Source organism: Pleurodeles waltl, chromosome 12, assembly GCF_031143425.1.
Source record: "Pleurodeles waltl isolate 20211129_DDA chromosome 12, aPleWal1.hap1.20221129, whole genome shotgun sequence".
Classification (NCBI taxonomy): Eukaryota; Metazoa; Chordata; class Amphibia; order Caudata; family Salamandridae; genus Pleurodeles; species Pleurodeles waltl.
This window is the reverse complement of record NC_090451.1, coordinates 81738461-81763463: the sequence shown is the minus strand read 5'-3', so window position 1 is coordinate 81763463 and position 25003 is coordinate 81738461. Positions and strand designations below refer to the sequence as shown.

The window sequence follows — 25003 nt, the reverse complement described above, 5'->3', positions numbered from 1 at the left end:
CAAACAAGTGTCGGGTTTCCAATGGATTTCAATGGGAGACCAAGGGGTCTCTTCAGCGGTGCAGGCAGGCAAGGGGGGGGCTCCTCGGGGTAGCCACCACCTGGGCCAGGGAGAGGGCCTCCTGGGGGTCACTCCTGCACTGGAGTTCCGATCCTTCAGGTCCTGGGGGCTGCGGGTGCAGGGTCTTTTCCAGGTGTCGGGATTTCAGAGTCAGGCAGTCGCGGTCAGGGGGAGCCTCGGGATTCCCTCTGCAGGCGTCGCTGTGGGGCCTCAGGGGGGACAATGAAAATGTCACTTACCCAGTGTACATCTGTTCGTGGCATTAGTCGCTGCAGATTCACATGTTTGGCACAGTCCGCTGCCTGGTGTTGGGCTCGGAGTATTACAAGTTGTTTTTCTTCGAAGAAGTCTTTTTGGTCACGGGACCGAAGGACTCCTCCCTCTTTGGCTCCATTGCGCATGGGCGTCGACTCCATCTTAGATTGTTTTCCCCGCAGAGGGTGAGGATGGAGTTGTTTGGTATAAATAGTGCCCATGCAATGGAGTGAATATGTATGTATGATAAGAGTTTCTAATAATTATTTACAAATGTTCAGATGTTTAAGGTTTATGATCTACTTCTAAACGGCTACAGGCTTCCCGGGGAGGTGGGAGGGTACATGTGAATCTGCAGCGACTAATGCCACGAACAGATGTACACTGGGTAAGTGACATTTTCAGTTCGATGGCATATGTTGCTGCAGATACACATGTTTGGCATAGACTACAAAGCAGTTACCTCCCCTAAAAGCGGTGGTTTAGCCTGTAGGAGTTGAAGTAGTTTGGAATAATGTTCTTAGTACAGCTTGGCCCACTGTAGCTTGTTGTGCATTTAGTACGTCTACACAGTAGTGTTTAGTAAACGTATGAGGCGTAGACCAGGTTGCAGCCTTACATATTTCGCTCATAGGAATGTTTCCTAGAAAGGCCATTGTAGCACCTTTCTTTCTGGTTGAGTGTGCCTTTGGTGTAATAGGCAATTCTCTTTTGGCTTTAAGATAGCATGTTTGAATGCATCTGACTATCCATCTAGCAATGCCTTGTTTAGAGATTGGATTTCCTATGTGTGGTTTTTGAAAAGCTATGAACAGTTGTTTTGTTTTCCTGATTAGCTTTGTTCTGTCAATGTAATACATTAGTGCTCTTTTGATGTCTAATGTATGTAGTGCCCTTTCAGCCACAGAATTTGGTTGTGGGAAGAACACTGGCAATTCTACTGTTTGATTTAAATGGAATGGTGAGATTACTTTTGGCAGAAATTTTGGATTTGTTCTTAGAACTATTTTATTGTTGTGTATTTGAATAAATGGTTCTTGTATGGTAAATGCCTGTATTTCACTTACTCTTCTGAGGGATGTGATTGCAATGAGAAATGCGACCTTCCAGGTTAGATATTGCATTTCACAGGAATGCATGGGTTCGAAAGGGGGACCCATGAGTCTTGTTAAGACGATGTTAAGGTTCCATGAAGGAACTGGTGGTGTTCTTGGTGGTATAATTCTTTTTAGCCCTTCCATGAATGCTTTAATAACTGGTATTCTAAATAGAGACGATGAATGAGTAGTTTGTAGGTAAGCAGATATAGCTGCGAGGTGTATTTTTATAGATGAAAAAGCGAGATTTGCTTTTTGCAAATGTAGTAAGTATCCTACTATGTCTTTAGTAGAGGCATGTACTGGTTGTATTTGATTGGCATGGCAGTAGTAAACAAATCTTTTCCACTTAGATGCATAGCAGTGTCTAGTGGAAGGTTTTCTAGCTTGTTTTATGACCTCCATGCATTCTTGTGTGAGGTCCAAGTGTCCGAATTCTAGGATTTCAGGAGCCAAATTGCCAGATTCAATGATGCTGGGTTTGGATGTCTGATCTGTTGTTTGTGTTGTGTTAACAGATCTGGCCTGTTGGGTAGTTTGACATGCGGTACTAGTGAAAGGTCTAGTAGAGTTGTATACCAAGGTTGTCTTGCCCATGTGGGTGCTATCAGTATGAGTTTGAGTTGGTTTTGACTCAACTTGTTTACTAGATATGGAAGGAGAGGGAGAGGGGGAAAAGCGTACGCAAATATCCCTGACCAATTCATCCATAGAGCATTGCCTTGTGATTCGCGGTGTGGGTACCTGGATGCGAAGTTTTGGCATTTTGAGTTTTCTCTTGTTGCGAACAAATCTATCTGGGGTGTTCCCCAAATTTGAAAGTACTTGTTCAGAACTTGGGGGTGAATTTCCCATTCGTGGACTTGTTGGTGGTCTCGCGAAAGGTTGTCTGCTAGTTGGTTTTGTATTCCTGGAATAAATTGTGCTATTAGGCGAATGTTGTTGTGAATCGCCCACTGCCAAATTTTTTGTGTTAGGAGGCACAATTGTGTTGAGTGTGTTCCTCCTTGTTTGTTTAGATAATACATTCTTGTCAAAACAGACAACATGACAACAATGTATTTGTGTGTTATTATGGGTTGGAAGGCTTTTAACGCTAGAAATACTGCCAACAGTTCTAGGTAATTGATATGAAGTTTTGTTTCGTGTATATCCCATTGTCCTTGAATGCTGTGGTGATTGAGGTGTGCTCCCCACCCTGTCATGGAAGCATCTGTTGTTATAACGTATTGAGGCACTGGGTCCTGAAATGTCCGCCCTTTGTTTAAATTTTTGCTGTTCCACCATAGAAGCGAGAGGTATGTTTGGCGGTCTACCAACACCAGATTTTGAAGTTGACCCTGTGCCTGTGACCATTGTGATGCTAGACACTGTTGTAAGGGTCGCATGTGTAGTCTTGCGTTTGGGACAATGGCTATGCATGATGACATCATGCCTAGAAGTTTTAGCGCAAATTTTGCTTGTATCTTTTGGTTTGGAAACATAGCACTTATTAGCTTGTGGAATGCCTGCACTCTTTGTGGACTTGGAGTGGCAATTCCTTTTGATGTGTTGATGGTTGCTCCTAGATATTGTTGTGTTTGACACGGTTCTAGGTGTGATTTTGTGTAGTTGATGGAAAACCCCAGTTTGTGAAGGGTTTGTATGACAAAGGTGGTGTCGTTTGCGCATTTTTTTACTGTGTTGGTTTTGATTAGCCAGTCGTCTAGGTAAGGGAACACATGTATCTGTTGTCTCCTGATGTGTGCTGCTACTACTGCTAGACATTTTGTGAACACTCTTGGTGCAGTTGTTATTCCGAATGGCAACACCTTGAATTGGTAATGTATTCCTTTGAATACGAACCGTAGGTACTTTCTGTGAGAAGGGTGTATTGGTATATGAAAGTACGCATCCTTTAGGTCTAATGTGGTCATGTAATCTTGCTGTTTGAGCAGTGGAATGATGTCTTGTAGTGTGACCATGTGAAAATGGTCCGATATGATGTAGGTATTTAGTGTCCTGAGATCTAATATTGGTCTCAATGTTTCGTCTCTTTTTGGAATTAGAAAGTACAGGGAGTAAACTCCTGTGTTTTTTTGTTGTATTGGTACTAATTCTATTGCATCCTTTTGCAGTAGTGCTTGAACTTCTAGTCCTAAAAGTTCTAAATGATGTTGTGACATTTTGCGTGTTTTGGGGGGGATGTTTGGTGGGAAGTTGTGGAATTCTATGCAATAGCCATGTTGGATTATTGCTAATACCCAATTGTCTGTTGTAATCTGTTGCCAAGATTGGTAGAATTGGCTTAGTCTTCCCCCCACTGGTGTTGAGTGAAGGGGTTGCGTGACTTGAAAGTCACTGTTTAGGTGGAGGTGTTTTTGGAGTCTGGAATCTTCCCCTACTCCTTGGGAATTGACCCCCCCGATATCCCCTGAAACCACCCCTTTGGAAGGAACCCTGATATGGTGTGGTTCTTGATTGTTGGCTGGTGGTGTCTGTGGGTTGGCCACGAAACCCCCCTCTAAATGGAGTTTTTCTGAAAGAGCCTCTGCTCTGCGGGGAGTAGAGTGCGCCCATGGCTTTGGCCGTGTCTGTGTCCTTTTTAAGTTTTTCAATGGCTGTATCCACTTCCGAGCCAAACAGTTGTTTCTCGTTGAAGGGCATATTAAGGACAGCCTGCTGGATTTCAGGTTTGAAGCCTGAAGTGCGTAGCCAAGCGTGTCTCCTTATGGTGACAGCAGTGTTGACTGTTCTTGCTGCAGTATCGGCTGCGTCTAGTGAAGAGCGGATTTGATTGTTTGAGATCGTTTGTCCCTCTTCCACTATTTGCTGCGCCCTTTTTTGGTATTCCTGGGGAAGATGGTCTACGAGAAGTTGCATCTCGTCCCAGTGTGCGCGGTCATATCTGGCCAGCAGCGCTTGTGAATTTGCGATGCGCCACTGGTTGGCTGCCTGTGACGCCACTCTTTTCCCTGCCGCGTCAAATTTTCGGCTTTCTTTGTCCGGAGGTGGGGCGTCACCAGATGTATGTGAATTTGCTCTTTTGCGAGCTGCCCCTACTACCACAGAGTCGGGTGGTAACTGCGAAGTAATAAACACTGGGTCTGTGGGTGGTGGTTTGTATTTCTTATCCACCCTTGGGGTGATGGCTCTTGATTTTACGGGCTCCTCAAAAATTTGTTTTGCGTGCCGTAACATCCCTGGTAGCATTGGGAGACATTGATATTGGCTATGTGTAGCCGAGAGGGTGTTAAATAAGAAATCATCCTCTATAGGATCGGAATGCAGTTGGACATTGTGGAAGTCTGCAGCCCTAGCCACCAGTTGCGAGTATGAGGTACTGTCCTCTGGCGGTGACGGCTTTGTGGGGTATGACTCGGGATCATTGTCCGGCACTGGGGTGTCATACAGGTCCCAAGCGTCTTGATCCTGATCGTCATGACTTATGGTAGTTTGCGCTGGTGAGTGCATTTGTGGCGGTGTTTGTCCCGGCGATGCCTGTGGAGGAGAGGGCGGAGGCGTGACTTTTTTAACCACTTTGGCTTGTGGTTGTGTGTCATCCTTTGGAAGTCCGATCTTTCTTTTCCTCATGATTGGGGGAAGGGTTGATATCTTCCCTGTATCTTGCTGGATGCACAGTCTCTTTTGTGTGTAGTCCGATTCTACACTTTGGAGCTCTTGTCCAAATTTGTGCATTTGGCCACTTAGTCCTTGTTCCTCTGAGTAGGATGAAGGTGTGGTATTTTTCGGCGCCGAGAGAGAATCTTTTTTCGGTTTCGGCACCGACAGAATTTTTGTTCCTTTCGGCATGGATTCTCGGTGCCGATGTTTTTCGGTGCCGGTATCTTGTTTTTGTCTCTCGGAGCCGCTTTCTCGGCTCCGAGGTTGCTCCATGGCGGTCCCTCGACCGGAGTCGGGTGTCTTCGCTATGGGCGTGCCCTTTTTCGGCCCCTTCGACGGGTCGCCTGATTTATGGGTCGAGCCATGGCCTGTTGGCAGTGGCGTCCCCTGGGCTTTCGGTTTGTCGATGGATTTACTTTTCGACGTCTTACTCACAGTTTGTTGCTGTTGTTCGACGTCGGAGTCTCCGGATTCTGATTCCGGAACCGAGAATGTTTCCTCTTCGTCGTCGAAACGTTGTTTTGTCGACGTGGACGCCATTTGGTGACGCCTGGCTCTTCGGTCCCGGAGTGTTTTTCTGGACCGGAAGGCTCGACAGGCTTCACAGGTATCCTCCTTGTGCTCGGGGGACAAGCACAAGTTACAGACCAAGTGCTGATCTGTATAAGGATACTTACTGTGACATTTTGGGCAGAAACGAAACGGGGTCCGTTCCATCGGCTTCGATGTCGCACGCGGTCGGGCCGACCAGGCCCCGATGGGGGATCGAAACTGCCCCAAAGTCTTCCGATGATCGGTGTCGATGTACCTAACTATCCCGATACCGAACGGAACAATACCGACGCTTTCTTCCGAGATTCTGACTAACTTTCCGAACCGAAACACGGAGCGAAAAGGAATACGTCCGAACCCGACAGCGGAAAAAAACAATCTAAGATGGAGTCGACGCCCATGCGCAATGGAGCCAAAGAGGGAGTCCTTCGGTCCCGTGACCAAAAAGACTTCTTCGAAGAAAAACAACTTGTAATACTCCGAGCCCAACACCAGGCAGCGGACTGTGCCAAACATGTGTATCTGCAGCAACATATGCCATCGAACCTTTGGTTACTCACGGTCTCGGAGTCGCCGGAGGGTCCTCCCTGAGGTGTTGGTTCTCCACCAGTCGAGTCGGGGTCGCCGGGTGCAGTGTTGCAAGTCTCACGCTTCTTGCGGGGATTGCAGGGGTCTTTAAATCTGCTCCTCTGGATACAAAGTTGCAGTCTTTGTTGAACAGAGCCGCTGTTCTCGGGAGTTTCTTGGTCTCTTGGAAGCAGGGCAGTCCTCTGAGGTCCCAGGGAAAGCGTCGCTGGAGCAGGTTTCTTCTGAAGGAGGGAGACAGGCCGGTAGGGCTGGGGCCAAAGCAGTTGGTGTCTTCTTCTTCTCTGCAGGGTTTTTCAGCTCAGCAGTCCTCTTCTTCTGTAAGTTGCAGGAATCTAAATTCTTGGGTTCAGGGAAGCCCTTAAATACTAAATTTAAGGGCGTGTTTAGGTCTGGGGGGTTAGTAGCCAATGGCTACTAGCCCTGAGGGTGGGTACACCCTCTTTGTGCCTCCTCCCAAGGGGAGGGGGTCACATTCCTATCCCTATTGGGGGAATCCTCCATCTGCAAGATGGAGGATTTCTAAAAGTTAGAGTCACTTCAGCTCAGGACACCTTAGGGGCTGTCCTGACTGGCCAGTGACTCCTCCTTGTTTTTCTCATTAATTCCTCCGGCCTTGCCGCCAAAAGTGGGGCCGTGGCCGGAAGGGGCGGGCAACTCCACTAGCTGGAGTGCCCTGTGGTGCTGGAACAAAGGAGGTGAGCCTTTGAGGCTCACCGCCAGGTGTTACAGCTCCTGCCTGGGGGAGGTGATAGCATCTCCACCCAGTGCAGGCTTTGTTACTGGCCACAGAGTGACAAAGGCACTCTCCCCATGTGGCCAGCAACATGTCTCGAGTGTGGCAGGCTGCTAAAACCAGTCAGCCTACACGGGTAGTTGGTTAAGGTTTCAGGGGGCACCTCTAAGGTGCCCTCTGGGGTGTATTCCACAATAAAATGTACACTGGCATCAGTGTGCATTTATTGTGCTGAGAAGTTTGATACCAAACTTCCCAGTTTTCAGTGTAGCCATTATCGTGCTGTGGAGTTCGTGTTTGACAGACTCCCAGACCATATACTCTTATGGCTACCCTACACTTACAATGTCTAAGGTTTTGCTTAGACACTGTAGGGGCACAGTGCTCATGCACTGGGGCCCTCACCTATGGTACAGTGCACCCTGCCTTAGGGCTGTAAGGCCTGCTAGAGGGGTGACTTATCTATACTGCATAGGCAGTGTGAGGTTGGCATGGCACCCTGAGGGGAGTGCCATGTCGACTTACTCGTTTTGTCCTCACCAGCACACACAAGCTGGCAAGCAGTGTGTCTATGCTGAGTGAGGGGTCCCCAGGGTGGCATAAGCTATGCTGCAGCCCTTAGAGACCTTCCCTGGCATCAGGGCCCTTGGTACCAGGGGTACCAGTTACAAGGGACTTACCTGGATGCCAGGGTGTGCCAATTGTGTAAAACAAAAGTACAGGTTAGGGAAAGAACACTGGTGCTGGGGCCTGGTTAGCAGGCCTCAGCACACTTTCAAATCAAAACATAGCATCAGCAAAGGCAAAAAGTCAGGGGGTAACCATGCCAAGGAGACATTTCCTTACATATAGTGAAAATGCGATTGAAATACAATACTGTCACTGCAAGAAAGACGGAAATGAAGGGTTTGAAATAGACAGAGTCAAGGAATACAGGAGCGCGAGGAATACACGTCCAAACTTGACGGCGGAGAGAACAATTTAACAAAGGTCTTGATGCCCATGCGCAGTATCATTGAGCAGTGGAGTCCCTCGATCTCGGGACTCAAAAAGATTCTTCAAACAAAAAGAACTTGCTATACTCCAAGCCCAACACTAGATGGCGGTCTTATGCAAAGCATGTCTATTTACAGTCACACATGCCATCAAACACTTATTTGTCAGTTCTTTCACCCTACAACAAGCTGAATAAACCACATTTAAGAAAAGACAGTAGGAAACACACATATCTGTCATTAAAGAATGAAGTCAGAAGTGTTGTTTTTTGTATCAAATGAAACATGCATTTTGTTGAGGAATTAGATATCACTGCCCCTTTGCAAAAAATTGCAATACCTTTGAAAAGAAGTGCAAAGTACAAATGCAGATGCTCTTTATACAGGGCACAATGGGTGCCGACGGAAGGAGAAACTAAAATAGAAAATTGTATTTGTACAACACTTTTGGTCAACATCTCTCCAACTGAGACATTTGCGTGCCACAGGGACTGAAAAAAAAATTATTGCATTCGGAACAACATGTGCACTGTAGTGCTATGGGCCAATAGCAGAACAAACGTGAGGAAGGAAAATTGTTCTGCCGAAATATAAGCTAAGGTGTGGTGAGCATAGGTGAATTATCAGAGTTGCTTAAAAATACTGTCTTTATCACTGATTACTGGTAAAGCCCTTTGGTCTGTTTAACTATTTTTCCAGAGCAGAATGCATAGTACATGTACCACAAAGGTATCCTGCTGTTGTTCAAATACACTTCGCTGTGCTAAACAACTCGCATCTGAAAATCTGGCAAAAGAGTACACTTAGCTGGAGCCCAGATTAGAATCCTCCTTTTTCTTACACTGAAAGTGATTTGGGCTGTAAGAACTGAATTTACACGTATACTGCCGAAGCTCCAGCTTGAGCCCTCAGGGAAACCTTTATAGAAAGAGGAGTAAAAAACAAAAACAATTTGTTCTTCACAAAGAGGGCCCCAATACTATATCCTGCTGCCTGATTACCAGTGCAAACAACTTTGGTCTACTTGTAGTATAAACGTTGCCCACTACTCTACTTGGACCAGTTTTGTGGGCTCTATATTAGGTATTTCGAAGGAGTTGTCGGTGCTTCAACTTAAATTTGGCTGTAGGGGGGCCTATATGATACATCTAGATGAAAAATGTTACCTTGTGACTATCTGTTGGTAGAGGTAGTGCTGTAGATTCACATTCTGCATACTCCTGCCATCTTGTACAGGGACCAGACATTTGCCTTTTGGGGCCTTGGGCACTGTCAAGGTACATGGAGTAGACCTGGTTTTCCAGCCTGGACCTAGAGTGTGTTTCACTGCAGCTTCAAGGAATCCCTCCTCTTCAGTGCAAGAGACCCCTCAAAAGATGGCTTCCGGAACATGTCTGGCTTCCTCTTCGTGGCTAAATGTCTGTCAAAGGTTAAGACTGAGGCTTGGTGCATTGAAATCTTTGACCACTGGGTCCAAGATCTCGGCCTCAAGAGTGGATGCTCTCCACAGTGCGGAACTGAGAAACCCAGCATAGAATGCATCAAACCCAGAGCAGTGTTCCCAAACGACCAAGCATGTACACGCATTGTGGACCAAGGGTGAAGTCACAAGAGGGCTTGTGATTCAAGCGTCTTTAAAGAAAAACAACTTCTAAACCTCCGGCCCAAACACTCGACTGCTGCCAAAGATACATTTTGGTTCAGGATGCCTTGCACAGTTAGTCATTTGGAAGACTGTTTTGAAGAAAACTGCAAACACATTACCTACCTGCAAACTGGTTCTACATTATACCAGTTGCATTTATGAACAAATAATATCTCACATTTCATGCAGGATCCTGAAACACTAGCTTCCGAGTGGGGTTGGATACCTAGGTCAATCAGCAGCCATAAAGTCACAACATAATTTTGTCTCTTTGAGCCTTCAGATTCATTATGCCCATCTAGTAATTTTTTTCCTGTGATCAGAATAGGAAATCTTTTTAGTTATCCTTTTGGTTAATTGGACCTGTAGGTTAAATGATAGAAACCTGAAAAAAATAAATTAAAATGCCCAAGGGCGGATGGGCATAGTTTCTGTTTTTGGTTCATAAATGTGTGTTTAAAAAGCTTTCTCATATAAACTGTTCATGGATATTTACAAGACACGGACTGTCAGTATAAGAGCACATCAGATATTTCAAAAACACAAAAATATTGGCTATATAAGATTTTAAAAAGGAAGATTCCCTCCTGTACTCACCACCTTCTCAACACGGCTAGGGAGCACCACGCTGGCCAGTGGGATACTAACAGGAAGTTTATTAGGTTGCACCGTGCTGAGAGGAATACTGATAGGTAAGCTGGTGATAGTTTCTTCGTTACTCTGAGAGTTTTTCTCACGTAACACCTGCAAAAAAAAAAAAAAAAACAAAAAAAAAAAAACTACTACTACAAATCAATTACATTTCATACAAAATCAACTTCAAAACCACAGTTTACTCCCAATGTTTCCCTACCAAGGGTGGTAAGCAGGGGATACAAGTGAGTTAAGAGGGTTGGGATTAATGGTTTTATTGGAAAGAAGCAATGTTTGATCTGGTTTGAGAGCAGTTCAGTTCTAACTCTGATTTCAACATTGAGTGGTTGATTCTCTTTGGATTTCACTACATGTTCGCAAATGATGATATGACATACAACAAGAGACTGACCAGTTAATCAGGAAGGACATTTTGAGTGCCAGTAATGCTTTTTAGGATAGTCACTTGCACAATTGTAGGGAATTTGGTTCTCCTATTAGTACCATTGTGTGGAAGGTGTAAGGGGTGGGGTATGTGAGTTGGGAAAGAAAAAGCCTCAATTAGCCTTGTCTGTAACCACGTTATGGAAGGTCAATGATTAACTGTTAATGCGGAAGAAACTGGGAGCAGTATCCCAAGCTTTGTGATGTACACAAAGTATTTTCAACAAATGATCGCTGCTGGTCAACTTCTTTGCATGCTCTGCAGGTGCAAGTTTGTGTTAAACAGGAATAAAGTGAATTCCACTTGAAGTGTTGTTTTGATGAGGAAGGCAGATTATTCCTACAGTATAGGCCAGGTATATGTGGTATGTGATTGTTTACAGAGACAGAGCTTTAGCAGTGACAAGGGTAATAATAAGAGCATGTCCCTGTCTGCTTATGCGGAGATTGAGTTTACACCTAGGCCCATGTCCTCCGACACGTCTCCAGGTCTGGGCTTTTCTCTTACAAATGATGAGATGTGTCAGTCCAATTGATTTAATTACAATAACCAATGACATCTAAGAAAAAACATATGTTTGTCAAATGAGTGCCCAGGACTGGAAACATGTTGTCCAGGCGACTCAGTACTAGATGGCAACTACATGTGAAGTAATCTTAGACTCTGCAGCCTGGGTTTCCAATCTTTTCAAAGCAAAAGGATACTTAATGTTAAGACATGCTGCCCTCACTGCGCTACTGCAGAAGTAGCAATGAGTGTAAGAATAACATTAAAGGATCTAAAAAAAAAAAAGAAAAAAAAAAAAGGTAGAATTATAGAATTTAAACTACGTTTTACTGGGTAGATCCCCAAGTCAACAGGTAAAGAGGTGCCTACTGTGGCGTTTGTAATCCCACTGAGGCGGAGAATCCCAGTCCATTTTTACCACGGAGAACTCTCTCGTAAGTGACAAGTCAGGGTATTGTGCATCCTGTTCACAAAGGACAAGTTGCTTACATTCAGTAACGCTTTTTCTGGGAGGGATCATTTAACCACAGATTCCTCATCTTAGAATATTCCCCAGGCGTCAGACTGGATCTGAATAATCTTCGGCATTACCTATGCGCTACTGGTGCAATCGTTTGGCTCTGCGCCGATATAGTCCACGTCTGAAGTGACGCTGAGGTGCCAATATATGTGTCAAAATGGCACACTGACATCAGTTTCTTTTGTGACTATTCTGCGCCAAAAAACACAAAGCCAAGTAAGAATGACTGTTTGACCAGTATGCAGCATCAACTGGGAGAGTTTAGGTGAAGAGCTTAGTTCACAGAATGAGGTGGATGAGAGGGTCGGTGAGGAATCTGCAGTTAGTACCACAAATAGTATTATGGAAGCTAAGTAACAATCTTCTGACAGAGAGAGACTTCTAACTGCAGATTCCTCACCTGAGATTAACTGCCAAAGCAATACCTCCCCAGAGGTGGGTGTGAGAACTAGCTTAAACAAAAAAGTACCGGAGTGCCGAATGGGCAAAATACTTGTCTTGACAGACCAGACTGTCCAAGCAGCAGTGCTTTGTGAACATGTGGATTGACACCCACGTGGCAGCTTTGCAGATGACCAGGACAGGTCCCCCGCATGCTAATCCAGTAGTGGCGGCCCTGGCCCTCGTGGAATGGGCCAGCTAACCCTCAGGAGGATGCTTTTTAGCTAAAGAGTAGCAGATCTTGATGCATAGTACAATCCATTGAGAAATGGAGAGGGTCCGTTTCTGCACCGACATGCCTTTTTTCGCACAATGAAGAGCAAATCGTCCACTCAATGTTCTTTGATGCAATTGATGTAAAAAGAGAGAGCTCACTTTGGGTTCATACAAAGGAGTCCTGTAAAGAAATGGCTCCCTGTTGCAGTTACCCCCCACTTTTTGCCTGATACTGATGCTGACTTGACTGAGAAGAGTGCTGGGACCCTGCTAACCAGGCCCCAGCACCAGTGTTCCTTCACCTAAAATGTACCATTGTATCCACAATTGGCACACCCTGGCATTCAGATAAGTCCCTTGTAACTGGTACTTCTAGTACCAAGGGCCCTGATGCCAAGGAAGGTCTCTAAGGGCTGCAGCATGTCTTATGCCACCCTAGAGACCCCTCACTCAGCACAGACACACTGCTTACAAGCCTGTGTGTGCTAGTGAGAACAAAATGAGTAAGTCGACATGGCACTCCCCTCAGGGTGCCATGCCAGCCTCTCACTGCCTATGCAGTATAGGTAAGACACCCCTCTAGCAGGCCTTACAGCCCTAAGGCAGGGTGCACTATACCATAGGTGAGGGTACCAGTGCATGAGCACTGTGCCCCTACAGTGTCTAAACAAAACCTTAGACATTGTAAGTGCAGGGTAGCCATAAGAGTATATGGTCTGGGAGTCTGTTTTACACGAACTCCACAGCACCATAATGGCTACACTGAAAACTGGGAAGTTTGGTATCAAACTTCTCAGCACAATAAATGCACACTGATGCCAGTGTACATTTTATTGCAAAACACACCCCAGAGGGCACCTTAGAGGTGCCCCCTGAAACTTAACCGACTGTCTGTGTAGGCTGACTAGTTCCAGCAGCCTGCCACACCAGAGACATGTTGCTGGCCCCATGGGGAGAGTGCCTTTGTCACTCTGAGGCCAGTAACAAAGCCTGCACTGGGTGGAGATGCGAACACCTCCCCCAGGCAGGAACTGTAACACCTGGCGGTGAGCCTCAAAGGCTCACCCCTTTGTCACAGCCCAGCAGGGCACTGCAGCTTAGTGGAGTTGCCCGCCCCCTCCGGCCACGGCCCCCACTTTTGGCGGCAAGGCTGGAGGGAACAAAGAAAGCAACAAGGAGGAGTCACTGGCCAGTCAGGACAGCCCCTAAGGTGTCCTGAGCTGAAGTGACTCCAACTTTTAGAAATCCTCCATCTTGCAGATGGGGGATTCCCCCAATAGGGTTAGGACTGTGACCCCCTCCCCTTGGGAGGAGGCACAAAGAGGGTGTACCCACCCTCAGGGCTAGTAGCCATTGGCTACTAACCCCCCAGACCTAAACACGCCCTTAAATTTAGTATTTAAGGGCTACCCTGAACCCTAGAAAATTAGATTCCTGCAACGACAAGAAGAAGGACTGCCTAGCTGAAAACCCCTGCAGAGGAAGACCAGAAGACGACAACTGCCTTGGCTCCAGAAACTCACCGGCCTGTCTCCTGCCTTCCAAAGATCCTGCTCCAGCGACGCCTTCCGAAGGGACCAGCGACCTCGACATCCTCTGAGGACTGCCCCTACTTCGAAAAGACAAGAAACTCCCGAGGACAGCGGACCTGCTCCAAGAAAAGCTGCAACTTTGTTTCCAGCAGCTTTAAAGAACCCTGCAAGCTCCCCGCAAGAAGCGTGAGACTTGCAACACTGCACCCGGCGACCCCGACTCGACTGGTGGAGATCCGACGCCTCAGGAGGGACCCCAGGACTACTCTGATACTGTGAGTACCAAAACCTGTCCCCCCTGAGCCCCCACAGCGCCGCCTGCAGAGGGAATCCCGAGGCTTCCCCTGACCGCGACTCTTTGAACCTAAAGTCCCGACACCTGGGAGAGACCCTGCACCCGCAGCCCCCAGGACCTGAAGGACCGGACTTTCACTGGAGAAGTGACCCCCAGGAGTCCCTCTCCCTTGCCCAAGTGGAGGTTTCCCCGAGGAATTCCCCCCTTGCCTGCCTGCAGCGCTGAAGAGATCCCGAGATCTCCCATTGACTTCCATTACAAACCCGACGCTTGTTTCTACACTGCACCCGGCCGCCCCCGCGCTGCTGAGGGTGAAATTTCTGTGTGGACTTGTGTCCCCCCCGGTGCCCTACAAAACCCCCCTGGTCTGCCCTCCGAAGACGCGGGTACTTACCTGCAAGCAGACCGGAACCGGGGCACCCCCTTCTCTCCATTCTAGCCTATGTGTTTTGGGCACCACTTTGAACTCTGCACCTGACCGGCCCTGAGCTGCTGGTGTGGTGACTTTGGGGTTGCTCTGAACCCCCAACGGTGGGCTACCTTGGACCAAGAACTGAACCCTGTAAGTGTCCTACTTACCTGGTAAAACTAACAAAAACTTACCTCCCCCAGGAACTGTGAAAATTGCACTAAGTGTCCACTTTTAAAACAGCTATTTGTCAATAACTTGAAAAGTATACATGCAATTTTGATGATTTGAAGTTCCTAAAGTACTTACCTGCAATACCTTTCGAATGAGATATTACATGTAGAATTTGAACCTGTGGTTCTTAAAATAAACTAAGAAAAGATATTTTTCTATATAAAAACCTATTGGCTGGATTTGTCTCTGAGTGTGTGTACCTCATTTATTGCCTTGTGTATGTACAACAAATGCTTAACACTACTCCTTGGATAAGCCTACTGCTCGACCACACTACCACAAAATAGAGCATTAGTATTATCTATTTTTACCACTATTTTACCTCTAAGGGGAACCCTTGGACTCTGTGCATGCTATTCCTTACTTTGAAATAGCACATACAGAGCCAACTTCCTACATTGGTGGATCAGCGGTGGGGTACAAGACTTTGCATTTGCTGGACTACTCAGCCAATACCTGATCACACGACAAATTCCAAAATTGTCATTAGAAATTGATTTTTGCAATTTGAAAAGTTTTCTAAATTCTTAAAAGACCTGCTAGGGCCTTGTGTTAGATCCTGTTTAGCATTTCTTTTAGAGTTTAAAAGTTTGTAAAAGTTTGAATTAGATTCTAGAACCAGTTGTAGATTCTTAAAAAGTATTCCAACTTGTAGAAGCAAAATGTCTAGCACAGATGTGACTGTGGTGGAACTCGACACCACACCTTACCTCCATCTTAAGATGAGGGAGCTAAGGTCACTCTGTAAAATAAAGAAAATAACAATGGGCCCCAAACCTACCAAAATACAGCTCCAGGAGCTTTTGGCAGAGTTTGAAAAGGCCAACCCCTCTGAGGGTGGCAACTCAGAGGAAGAGGATAGTGACTTGGAGGAAAATTCCCCCCTACCAGTCCTATCTAGGGAGAACAGGGTCCCTCAAACCCTGACTCCAAAAATAATAGTCAGAGATGCTGGTTCCCTCACAGGAGAGACCAACACCTCTGAAATCACTGAGGATAACTCCAGTGAAGATGACCCCCTGTTAGCCAGGATGGTCAAAAGATTGGCTTTGGAAAAGCAGCTCCTAGCCATAGAAAGGGAAAGAAAAGAGATGGGCCTAGGTCCCATCGATGGTGGCAGCAACTTAAATAGGGTCAGAGATTCTCCTGACATCCTAAAAATCCCCAAAGGGATTGTAACAAAATATGAAGATGGTGATGACATCACCAAATGGTTCACAGCTTTTGAGAGGGCTTGTGTAACCAGAAAAGTAAACAGATCTCACTGGGGTGCTCTCCTTTGGGAAATGTTCACTGGAAAGTGTAGGGATAGACTCCTCACACTCTCTGGAAAAGATGCAGAATCTTATGACCTCATGAAGGGTACCCTGATTGAGGGCTTTGGATTCTCCACTGAGGAGTATAGAATTAGATTCAGGGGGGCTCAAAAATCCTCGAGCCAGACCTGGGTTGATTTTGTAGACTACTCAGTAAAAACACTAGATGGTTGGTTAACTGGAAATGAAGTGTGTGACTATGTTGGGCTTTATAATTTGTTTATGAAAGAACACATTTTAAGTAACTGCTTCAATGAAAAGTTGCATCAGTATCTGGTAGACCTAGGTCCAATTTCTCCCCAAGAATTGGGAAAGAAGGCAGACCACTGGGTCAAGACTAGGGTAACCAAAACTTCCACTGGGGGTGACCAAAAGAAAGGGGTTACAAAAACTCCCCAGGAGAAAGTGGGTGACACTAGAAACAAAGAAAAAGAGTCCTCGGTAGGCCCCCAAAAACCAGAACAGGTGGGTGGGCCCCAAGACACAACCCAAAACAAAGGTGGGTACCAGGGTAAGAACTGGGATGCCACTAAGGCATGGTGCCACAACTGTAAACAGTCTGGGCACCACACCAAGGACACTTCTTGTCCCAAAAACAAACCCCAGAACAAAATTCCTGGGGTAACCAGTGTAGCCATGGGAGATGACTCCTCAGATGAGGAGGTCTTCCTAGCCTTCAACTGGAAACAGGGCCCAACAGGTGAGTTGGAGATTCCAGAGGGAAGTAGACACTTCCACCACCTACTGGTGAATGGAATCCCAACCACTGCCCTGAGAGACACTTGTGCCAGTCACACTATTGTGCATGACAGGCTGGTGCTCTCAAACCAGTACATCCCAGGTGAGACTGCCAGAGTAAGAGTTAGCCTAGACAGGGTCACTAAGAGGCCTGTGGCTTTAGTGCCCATAGAAGTGGGTGGCACTCTTAGCTGGAGAAGGGTAGTAGTCAGTACAGACCTCCCCCTTGATTGTCTCCTTGGAAATGACTACCCAGAGGTTAGTCAGAGCTCAAGAGAGGAACTGGTCCAGTGCCAGTCCTCTCCCAAGGATTCTGGAAGTCCTGCCTCTGCAGTAAATGCAAGCAGGCCCCAGAAGAAGAAGAAAAGAAAACAGAGTAGGAAGGGTGGACAACCTTTAGCCAAGGTTACAGCAAGCCAAGGAGATTCTGCTCCAGTAGGGGAGAACTCCAAAAATGGCCCTGATAAAGTCCAACCTGACCCACAAGAAGTCCTGGCTAGTCAGGCAACTGTTAAACCTGAGTGGGTGGCTCCTCAGCTAACAGAAGAAAGAGTGGAAGAAGGGTGTTTACTACAAGGTGTGGTAACCCCCCACTCTAATACCGCAGACAGGCAACCTGAACCCAAAGAGGCCTGTAACTTAGCCCCTTCCCTTTTAGGTGAAGAGCTAAAGGTGTGGTTCTGGGCACTGACAGCTGTCAGTGGCCTCTGCTGGGTGTTAGCCTTTATGGCTGCACTATCCTTAGCATGGTGGTCTGACCCCATGCCAAATAGCAAGTTAGGCCCCCTGACCCTATTAGTCATGGTGGGGTTACTCCAGCTCTGGGTAACCTCTCTGGGTAAGCTAGGGGTAACCCTGGCCAAGATAAGGTTAGCAGAGGTGGATACCTCTAAGACCAAAATAGAAAGAATGGGTGGAGACATTGAAGAGGCAGACAAGAGGCAATTCAGACTAGGTCCTATCACTGTGGAAGTAGGTCAGTTCCCCAAAGGGAATGACCTGAACAGAAGGATGTAAGGCAGAGTAGGCCCTGCAACTAACCAGCCTATTTCTCCTACTCTTCCTCGCCTGACAGACTAGGAAGACTCTCCCAGCTTGGGCTGAGTCTCCTGGCCTGTGGGCTGGGGGGGGCTTGTGTAAAGAAATGGCTCCCTGTTGCAGTTACCCCCCACTTTTTGCCTGATACTGATGCTGACTTGACTGAGAAGAGTGCTGGGACCCTGCTAACCAGGCCCCAGCACCAGTGTTCCTTCACCTAAAATGTACCATTGTATCCACAATTGGCACACCCTGGCATTCAGATAAGTCCCTTGTAACTGGTACTTCTAGTACCAAGGGCCCTGATGCCAAGGAAGGTCTCTAAGGGCTGCAGCATGTCTTATGCCACCCTAGAGACCCCTCACTCAGCACAGACACACTGCTTACAAGCCTGTGTGTGCTAGTGAGAACAAAATGAGTAAGTCGACATGGCACTCCCCTCAGGGTGCCATGCCAGCCTCTCACTGCCTATGCAGTATAGGTAAGACACCCCTCTAGCAGGCCTTACAGCCCTAAGGCAGGGTGCACTATACCATAGGTGAGGGTACCAGTGCATGAGCACTGTGCCCCTACAGTGTCTAAACAAAACCTTAGACATTGTAAGTGCAGGGTAGCCATAAGAGTATATGGTCTGGGAGTCTGTTTTACACGAACTCCACAGCACCATAATGGCTACACTGAAAACTGGGAAGTTTGGTATCAAACTTCTCAGCACAATAAATGCACACTGATGCCAGTGTACATTTTATTGCAAAACACACCCCAGAGGGCACCTTAGAGGTGCCCCCTGAAACTTAACCGACTGTCTGTGTAGGCTGACTAGTTCCAGCAGCCTGCCACACCAGAGACATGTTGCTGGCCCCATGGGGAGAGTGCCTTTGTCACTCTGAGGCCAGTAACAAAGCCTGCACTGGGTGGAGATGCGAACACCTCCCCCAGGCAGGAACTGTAACACCTGGCGGTGAGCCTCAAAGGCTCACCCCTTTGTCACAGCCCAGCAGGGCACTGCAGCTTAGTGGAGTTGCCCGCCCCCTCCGGCCACGGCCCCCACTTTTGGCGGCAAGGCTGGAGGGAACAAAGAAAGCAACAAGGAGGAGTCACTGGCCAGTCAGGACAGCCCCTAAGGTGTCCTGAGCTGAAGTGACTCCAACTTTTAGAAATCCTCCATCTTGCAGATGGGGGATTCCCCCAATAGGGTTAGGACTGTGACCCCCTCCCCTTGGGAGGAGGCACAAAGAGGGTGTACCCACCCTCAGGGCTAGTAGCCATTGGCTACTAACCCCCCAGACCTAAACACGCCCTTAAATTTAGTATTTAAGGGCTACCCTGAACCCTAGAAAATTAGATTCCTGCAACGACAAGAAGAAGGACTGCCTAGCTGAAAACCCCTGCAGAGGAAGACCAGAAGACGACAACTGCCTTGGCTCCAGAAACTCACCGGCCTGTCTCCTGCCTTCCAAAGATCCTGCTCCAGCGACGCCTTCCGAAGGGACCAGCGACCTCGACATCCTCTGAGGACTGCCCCTACTTCGAAAAGACAAGAAACTCCCGAGGACAGCGGACCTGCTCCAAGAAAAGCTGCAACTTTGTTTCCAGCAGCTTTAAAGAACCCTGCAAGCTCCCCGCAAGAAGCGTGAGACTTGCAACACTGCACCCGGCGACCCCGACTCGACTGGTGGAGATCCGACGCCTCAGGAGGGACCCCAGGACTACTCTGATACTGTGAGTACCAAAACCTGTCCCCCCTGAGCCCCCACAGCGCCGCCTGCAGAGGGAATCCCGAGGCTTCCCCTGACCGCGACTCTTTGAACCTAAAGTCCCGACACCTGGGAGAGACCCTGCACCCGCAGCCCCCAGGACCTGAAGGACCGGACTTTCACTGGAGAAGTGACCCCCAGGAGTCCCTCTCCCTTGCCCAAGTGGAGGTTTCCCCGAGGAATTCCCCCCTTGCCTGCCTGCAGCGCTGAAGAGATCCCGAGATCTCCCATTGACTTCCATTACAAACCCGACGCTTGTTTCTACACTGCACCCGGCCGCCCCCGCGCTGCTGAGGGTGAAATTTCTGTGTGGACTTGTGTCCCCCCCGGTGCCCTACAAAACCCCCCTGGTCTGCCCTCCGAAGACGCGGGTACTTACCTGCAAGCAGACCGGAACCGGGGCACCCCCTTCTCTCCATTCTAGCCTATGTGTTTTGGGCACCACTTTGAACTCTGCACCTGACCGGCCCTGAGCTGCTGGTGTGGTGACTTTGGGGTTGCTCTGAACCCCCAACGGTGGGCTACCTTGGACCAAGAACTGAACCCTGTAAGTGTCCTACTTACCTGGTAAAACTAACAAAAACTTACCTCCCCCAGGAACTGTGAAAATTGCACTAAGTGTCCACTTTTAAAACAGCTATTTGTCAATAACTTGAAAAGTATACATGCAATTTTGATGATTTGAAGTTCCTAAAGTACTTACCTGCAATACCTTTCGAATGAGATATTACATGTAGAATTTGAACCTGTGGTTCTTAAAATAAACTAAGAAAAGATATTTTTCTATATAAAAACCTATTGGCTGGATTTGTCTCTGAGTGTGTGTACCTCATTTATTGCCTTGTGTATGTACAACAAATGCTTAACACTACTCCTTGGATAAGCCTACTGCTCGACCACACTACCACAAAATAGAGCATTAGTATTATCTATTTTTACCACTATTTTACCTCTAAGGGGAACCCTTGGACTCTGTGCATGCTATTCCTTACTTTGAAATAGCACATACAGAGCCAACTTCCTACAAGTCCCTTCTGTTCCTTAGAAGGATAAGGTGGGCAAAAAAAAGTAGGCAGTGGCATGTTCTGGCCAAAATGAAAGAGTGTGCCCACCTTCGGCAGAAAAAGGCATGAAGCATGTCGAAAAAAACAGTTTGACTTGGCGATAGCTGGTTTACGAAGGGTGAACTGACAGGGCTGTAAGCTCGCTGAGTCTTCTGGCCAATGTAATAGCCTTTAGGACGACTGTCCTGATTATCAGAAGCCTTGGAGGGCAAATGTGCAATGGATAAAAGGGAGAACACATGAGGTATGTAAAAACTAAATTCAGATCCCGCTGGTGGATAATTAAAGGGTAGGAGGGAACAAATATTACAAACCCTTGTGAAAATAAACAGGAATGAAAATGTCACTTACCCAGTGTACATCTGTTCGTGGCATCAGTCGCTGGAGATTCACATGTTCTGCATAGCTCGCCATCTGGTGTTGGGTCGGAGTGTTACAAGTTGTTTTTCTTCGAAGAAGTCTTTCGAGTCACGGGACCGAGTGACTCCTCCTTCTGTCTCCATTGCGCATGGGCGTCGACTCCATCTTCGATTGTTTTCCCCGCAGAGGGTGAGGTAGGAGTTGTGTTGTAGTAATAGTGCCCATGCAATGGAGTGACTAAGTATGTACCTATTTAAGGTTAAAATGATATATATACAAATGTACAAAGTTGAAGCTAACTTCCAAACTGCTACAGGCTCCCGGGGAGGTGGGTGGTCACATGTGAATCTCCAGCGACTGATGCCACGAACAGATGTACACTGGGTAAGTGACATTTTCAGTTCGATGGCATCTGTCACTGTAGATACACATGTTCTGCATAGACTAGTAAGCAGTTATCTCCCCAAAAGCGGTGGCTCAGCCTGTAGGAATGGAAGTAGTTTGAAATAATGTTCTTAACACGGCTTGACCTACTGTGGCTTGCTGTGCGGATAACACGTCTACACAGTAGTGCTTAGTGAACGTGTGTGGCGTAGACCATGTGGCTGCCTTACATATTTCTTGCATTGGGATGTTTCCTAGAAAGGCCATGGTAGCACCTTTTTTTCTGGTTGAGTGTGCCCTTGGTGTAATGGGCAGTTGTCGTTTTGCTTTAAGGTAGCAGATTTGGATGCATTTAACTATCCATCTGGCTATACCTTGTTTTGATATTGGGTTTCCTGCATGAGGTTTTTGGAATGCAATAAATAGTTGTTTAGTCTTTCTGATGTTTTTCGTTCTGTCAATGTAGTACATTAATGCTCTTTTGACATCTAATGTATGTAGTGCCCTCTCAGCTACGGAATCTGGCTGTGGGAAGAACACTGGTAGTTCCACTGTTTGATTTAGGTGGAACGGTGAAACAACCTTTGGTAAAAAATTTTGATTAGTCCTTAGGACGACTTTATTTTTGTGTAGTTGTATAAAAGGTTCTTGTATTGTAAACGCCTGAATTTCGCTTACTCTTCTTAGAGATGTAATGGCGATGAGAAATGCAACCTTCCAGGTTAGGAACTGTATTTCGCAAGAGTGCATGGGTTCAAAAGGTGGACCCATGAGTCTTGTTAAGACAACATTCAAGTTCCATGAAGGAACAGGTGGTGTTCTTGGTGGTATAATTCTTTTAAGGCCTTCCATGAATGCTTTAATGACTGGTATCCTATATAGGGAAGTTGAATAGGTAGTCTGCAGGTATGCAGATATTGCCGCAAGGTGTATTTTAATGGAAGAGAAGGCTAGGTTAGATTTTTGTAAGTGAAGCAAGTAACCCACTACGTCCTTTGGAGTTGCGTGTAAAGGTTGGATCTGATTATGATGGCAGTAGCAGACAAACCTCTTCCATTTACTTGCATAGCAGTGCCTAGTGGACGGCCTTCTGGCTTGCTTTATGATGTCCATACATTCTTGAGTAAGTTGTAAGTGTCCGAATTCTAGGATTTCAGGAGCCAGATTGCTAGATTCAGCGATGCTGGATCTGGATGTCTGATCTGTTGGTTGTGTTGTGTTAACAGATCCGGCCTGTTGGGCAATTTGATGTGGGGTACTACTGATAGGTCTAGCAGTGTTGTGTACCAGGGTTGCCTTGCCCAAGTTGGTGCTATTAAAATGAGTTTGAGTTTGTTTTGACTCAATTTGTTTACCAGATAAGGAAGGAGAGGGAGAGGAGGAAAAGCGTAGGCAAATATCCCTGACCAGTTCATCCATAGGGCATTGCCTTGGGACTGCCTGTGTGGGTATCTGGATGCGAAGTTTTGGCATTTTGCGTTCTCTCTTGTTGCAAACAAGTCTATTTGAGGTGTTCCCCAGAGTCTGAAATAAGTGTTTAGAATTTGGGGGTGAATTTCCCATTCGTGGACCTGTTGGTGATCTCGAGAGAGATTGTCTGCAAGTTGATTCTGGATCCCTGGAATAAACTGCGCTATTAGGCGAATGTGGTTGTGAATTGCCCATCGCCATATCTTCTGTGCTAGAAGGCTCAACTGCGTTGAGTGTGTCCCCCCCTGTTTGTTTAGATAATACATTGTTGTCATGTTCTCTGTTTTGACAAGAATGTATTTGTGAGTTATAATTGGTTGGAAAGCCCTTAATGCTTGAAAAACTGCTAGCATTTCTAGGTGATTTATATGCAGCTTTGTTTGATGTACGTTCCATTGTCCTTGTATGCTGTGTTGATCGAGGTGTGCTCCCCACCCTGTCATCGAAGCATCTGTTATTACGCATTGTGGCACTGGGTCTTGGAATGGCCGCCCTTTGTTTAAATTTATACTGTTCCACCATAGAAGCGAGAGGTAAGTTTGGCGGTCTACTAACACCAGATCTAGAAGGTGACCCTGTGCTTGTGACCATTGTGATGCTAGGCACTGTTGTAAGGGCCTCATGTGTAGTCTTGCGTTCGGGACAATGGCTATGCATGAAGACATCATGCCTAGGAGTTGTAATATCATCTTTGCTTGTATTGTTTGTGTTGGATACATGCGTTGTATGATCTTGTTGAAATTTTGAATTCTTTGTGGACTTGGAGTGGCTACTCCTTTTGTTGCGTCTATTATGGCTCCCAGGTATTGTTGTACTTTGCAAGGCAAAATGTTGGATTTTGCAAAGTTGACTGTGAACCCTAGTTTGTAAAGGGTTTGTATGATTTGATTTGTGTGTTGTAAGCACTTTGTTAGTGAATTGGTTTTGATTAGCCAGTCGTCTAGATACGGGAATACATGTATTTGCTGCCTTCTGATGTGTGCAGCCACTACTGCTAGACATTTTGTAAAGACTCTTGGTGCGGTTGTTAAACCAAAAGGCAATACTTTGAATTGGTAATGTATTCCTTTGAATACGAACCGTAGGTATTTCCTGTGCGACGGATGTATTGGTATATGGAAATACGCGTCTTTGAGGTCTAAGGTTGTCATGTAGTCCTGTAGTTTTAGCAATGGTAACACTTCTTGTAGCGTGACCATGTGAAAGTGGTCTGATTTGATGTAGGTGTTTAGTATTCCGAGGTCTAGGATTGGTCTCAGTGTTTTGTCCTTTTTTGGTATTAAGAAGTACAGTGAATAGACTCCTGTGTTTATTTGTGTGTTTGGTACTAATTCAATTGCATTCTTTTGCAATAGTGCTTTAACTTCTATTTCCAGGAGTTCGGAATGTTGTTTTGATAAATTCTGTGCTTTTGGTGGTATGTTTGGAGGGAATTGTAGGGATTCTATGCAATAACCATGTTGGATAATTGCTAAGACCCAAGTGTCTGTAGTTATTTCCTCCCATGCTTTGTAATAATGACCTATTCTTCCCCCCACTGGTGTTGTGTGGAGGGGGTGAGTGACATCTGAGTCACTGCTTGGTTGTAGGGGTTTTGGGGCTTTGAAATGTTCCTCTATTCCTAGGGAATTGCCCTCCTCTGTATTGGCCCTGAAAGCCTCCCCTGTACTGTCCCTGGTAGCTGGACGGTGTTGCCTGTGAGGTGCTGGCTTGTGTGGCCTGACCCCGAAACCCCCCTCTAAAGGGTGTCTTGCGGAAGGTGCTGTAGGTTCCTCTGCTCTGCGGGGAGTAGAGTGCGCCCATGGCTTTAGCAGTGTCAGTGTCTTTTTTAAGTTTTTCGATTGCCGTGTCCACTTCTGGTCCGAACAGTTGTTTTTCGTTGAATGGCATATTGAGCACTGCCTGCTGTATCTCTGGTTTGAACCCAGACGTTCTTAGCCATGCGTGCCTTCTAATGGTCACAGATGTATTAATTGTTCTTGCAGCTGTGTCTGCTGCGTCCATAGAAGAACGTATCTGGTTATTTGATATGTTCTGCCCTTCCTCAACCACCTGCTTTGCCCTCTTCTGTAGTTCCTTGGGAAGATGCTCGATGAGGTGTTGCATCTCATCCCAA

At 46.6% G+C, this 25003-nt stretch overlaps 1 protein-coding gene across 2 annotated transcripts in view; it reads right to left on the bottom strand.

The window, feature by feature from the left end:
* Positions 1-25003, bottom strand: part of DOT1L (DOT1 like histone lysine methyltransferase) — a 255913-nt gene that overhangs the window by 78456 nt on the left and 152454 nt on the right. For both annotated transcript variants that reach the window (XM_069216576.1, XM_069216575.1), the window contains exon 22: positions 10126-10272. In XM_069216576.1, the coding sequence (XP_069072677.1) occupies positions 10126-10272 (147 nt within the window). The remainder of the gene's footprint in view (positions 1-10125; positions 10273-25003) is intronic.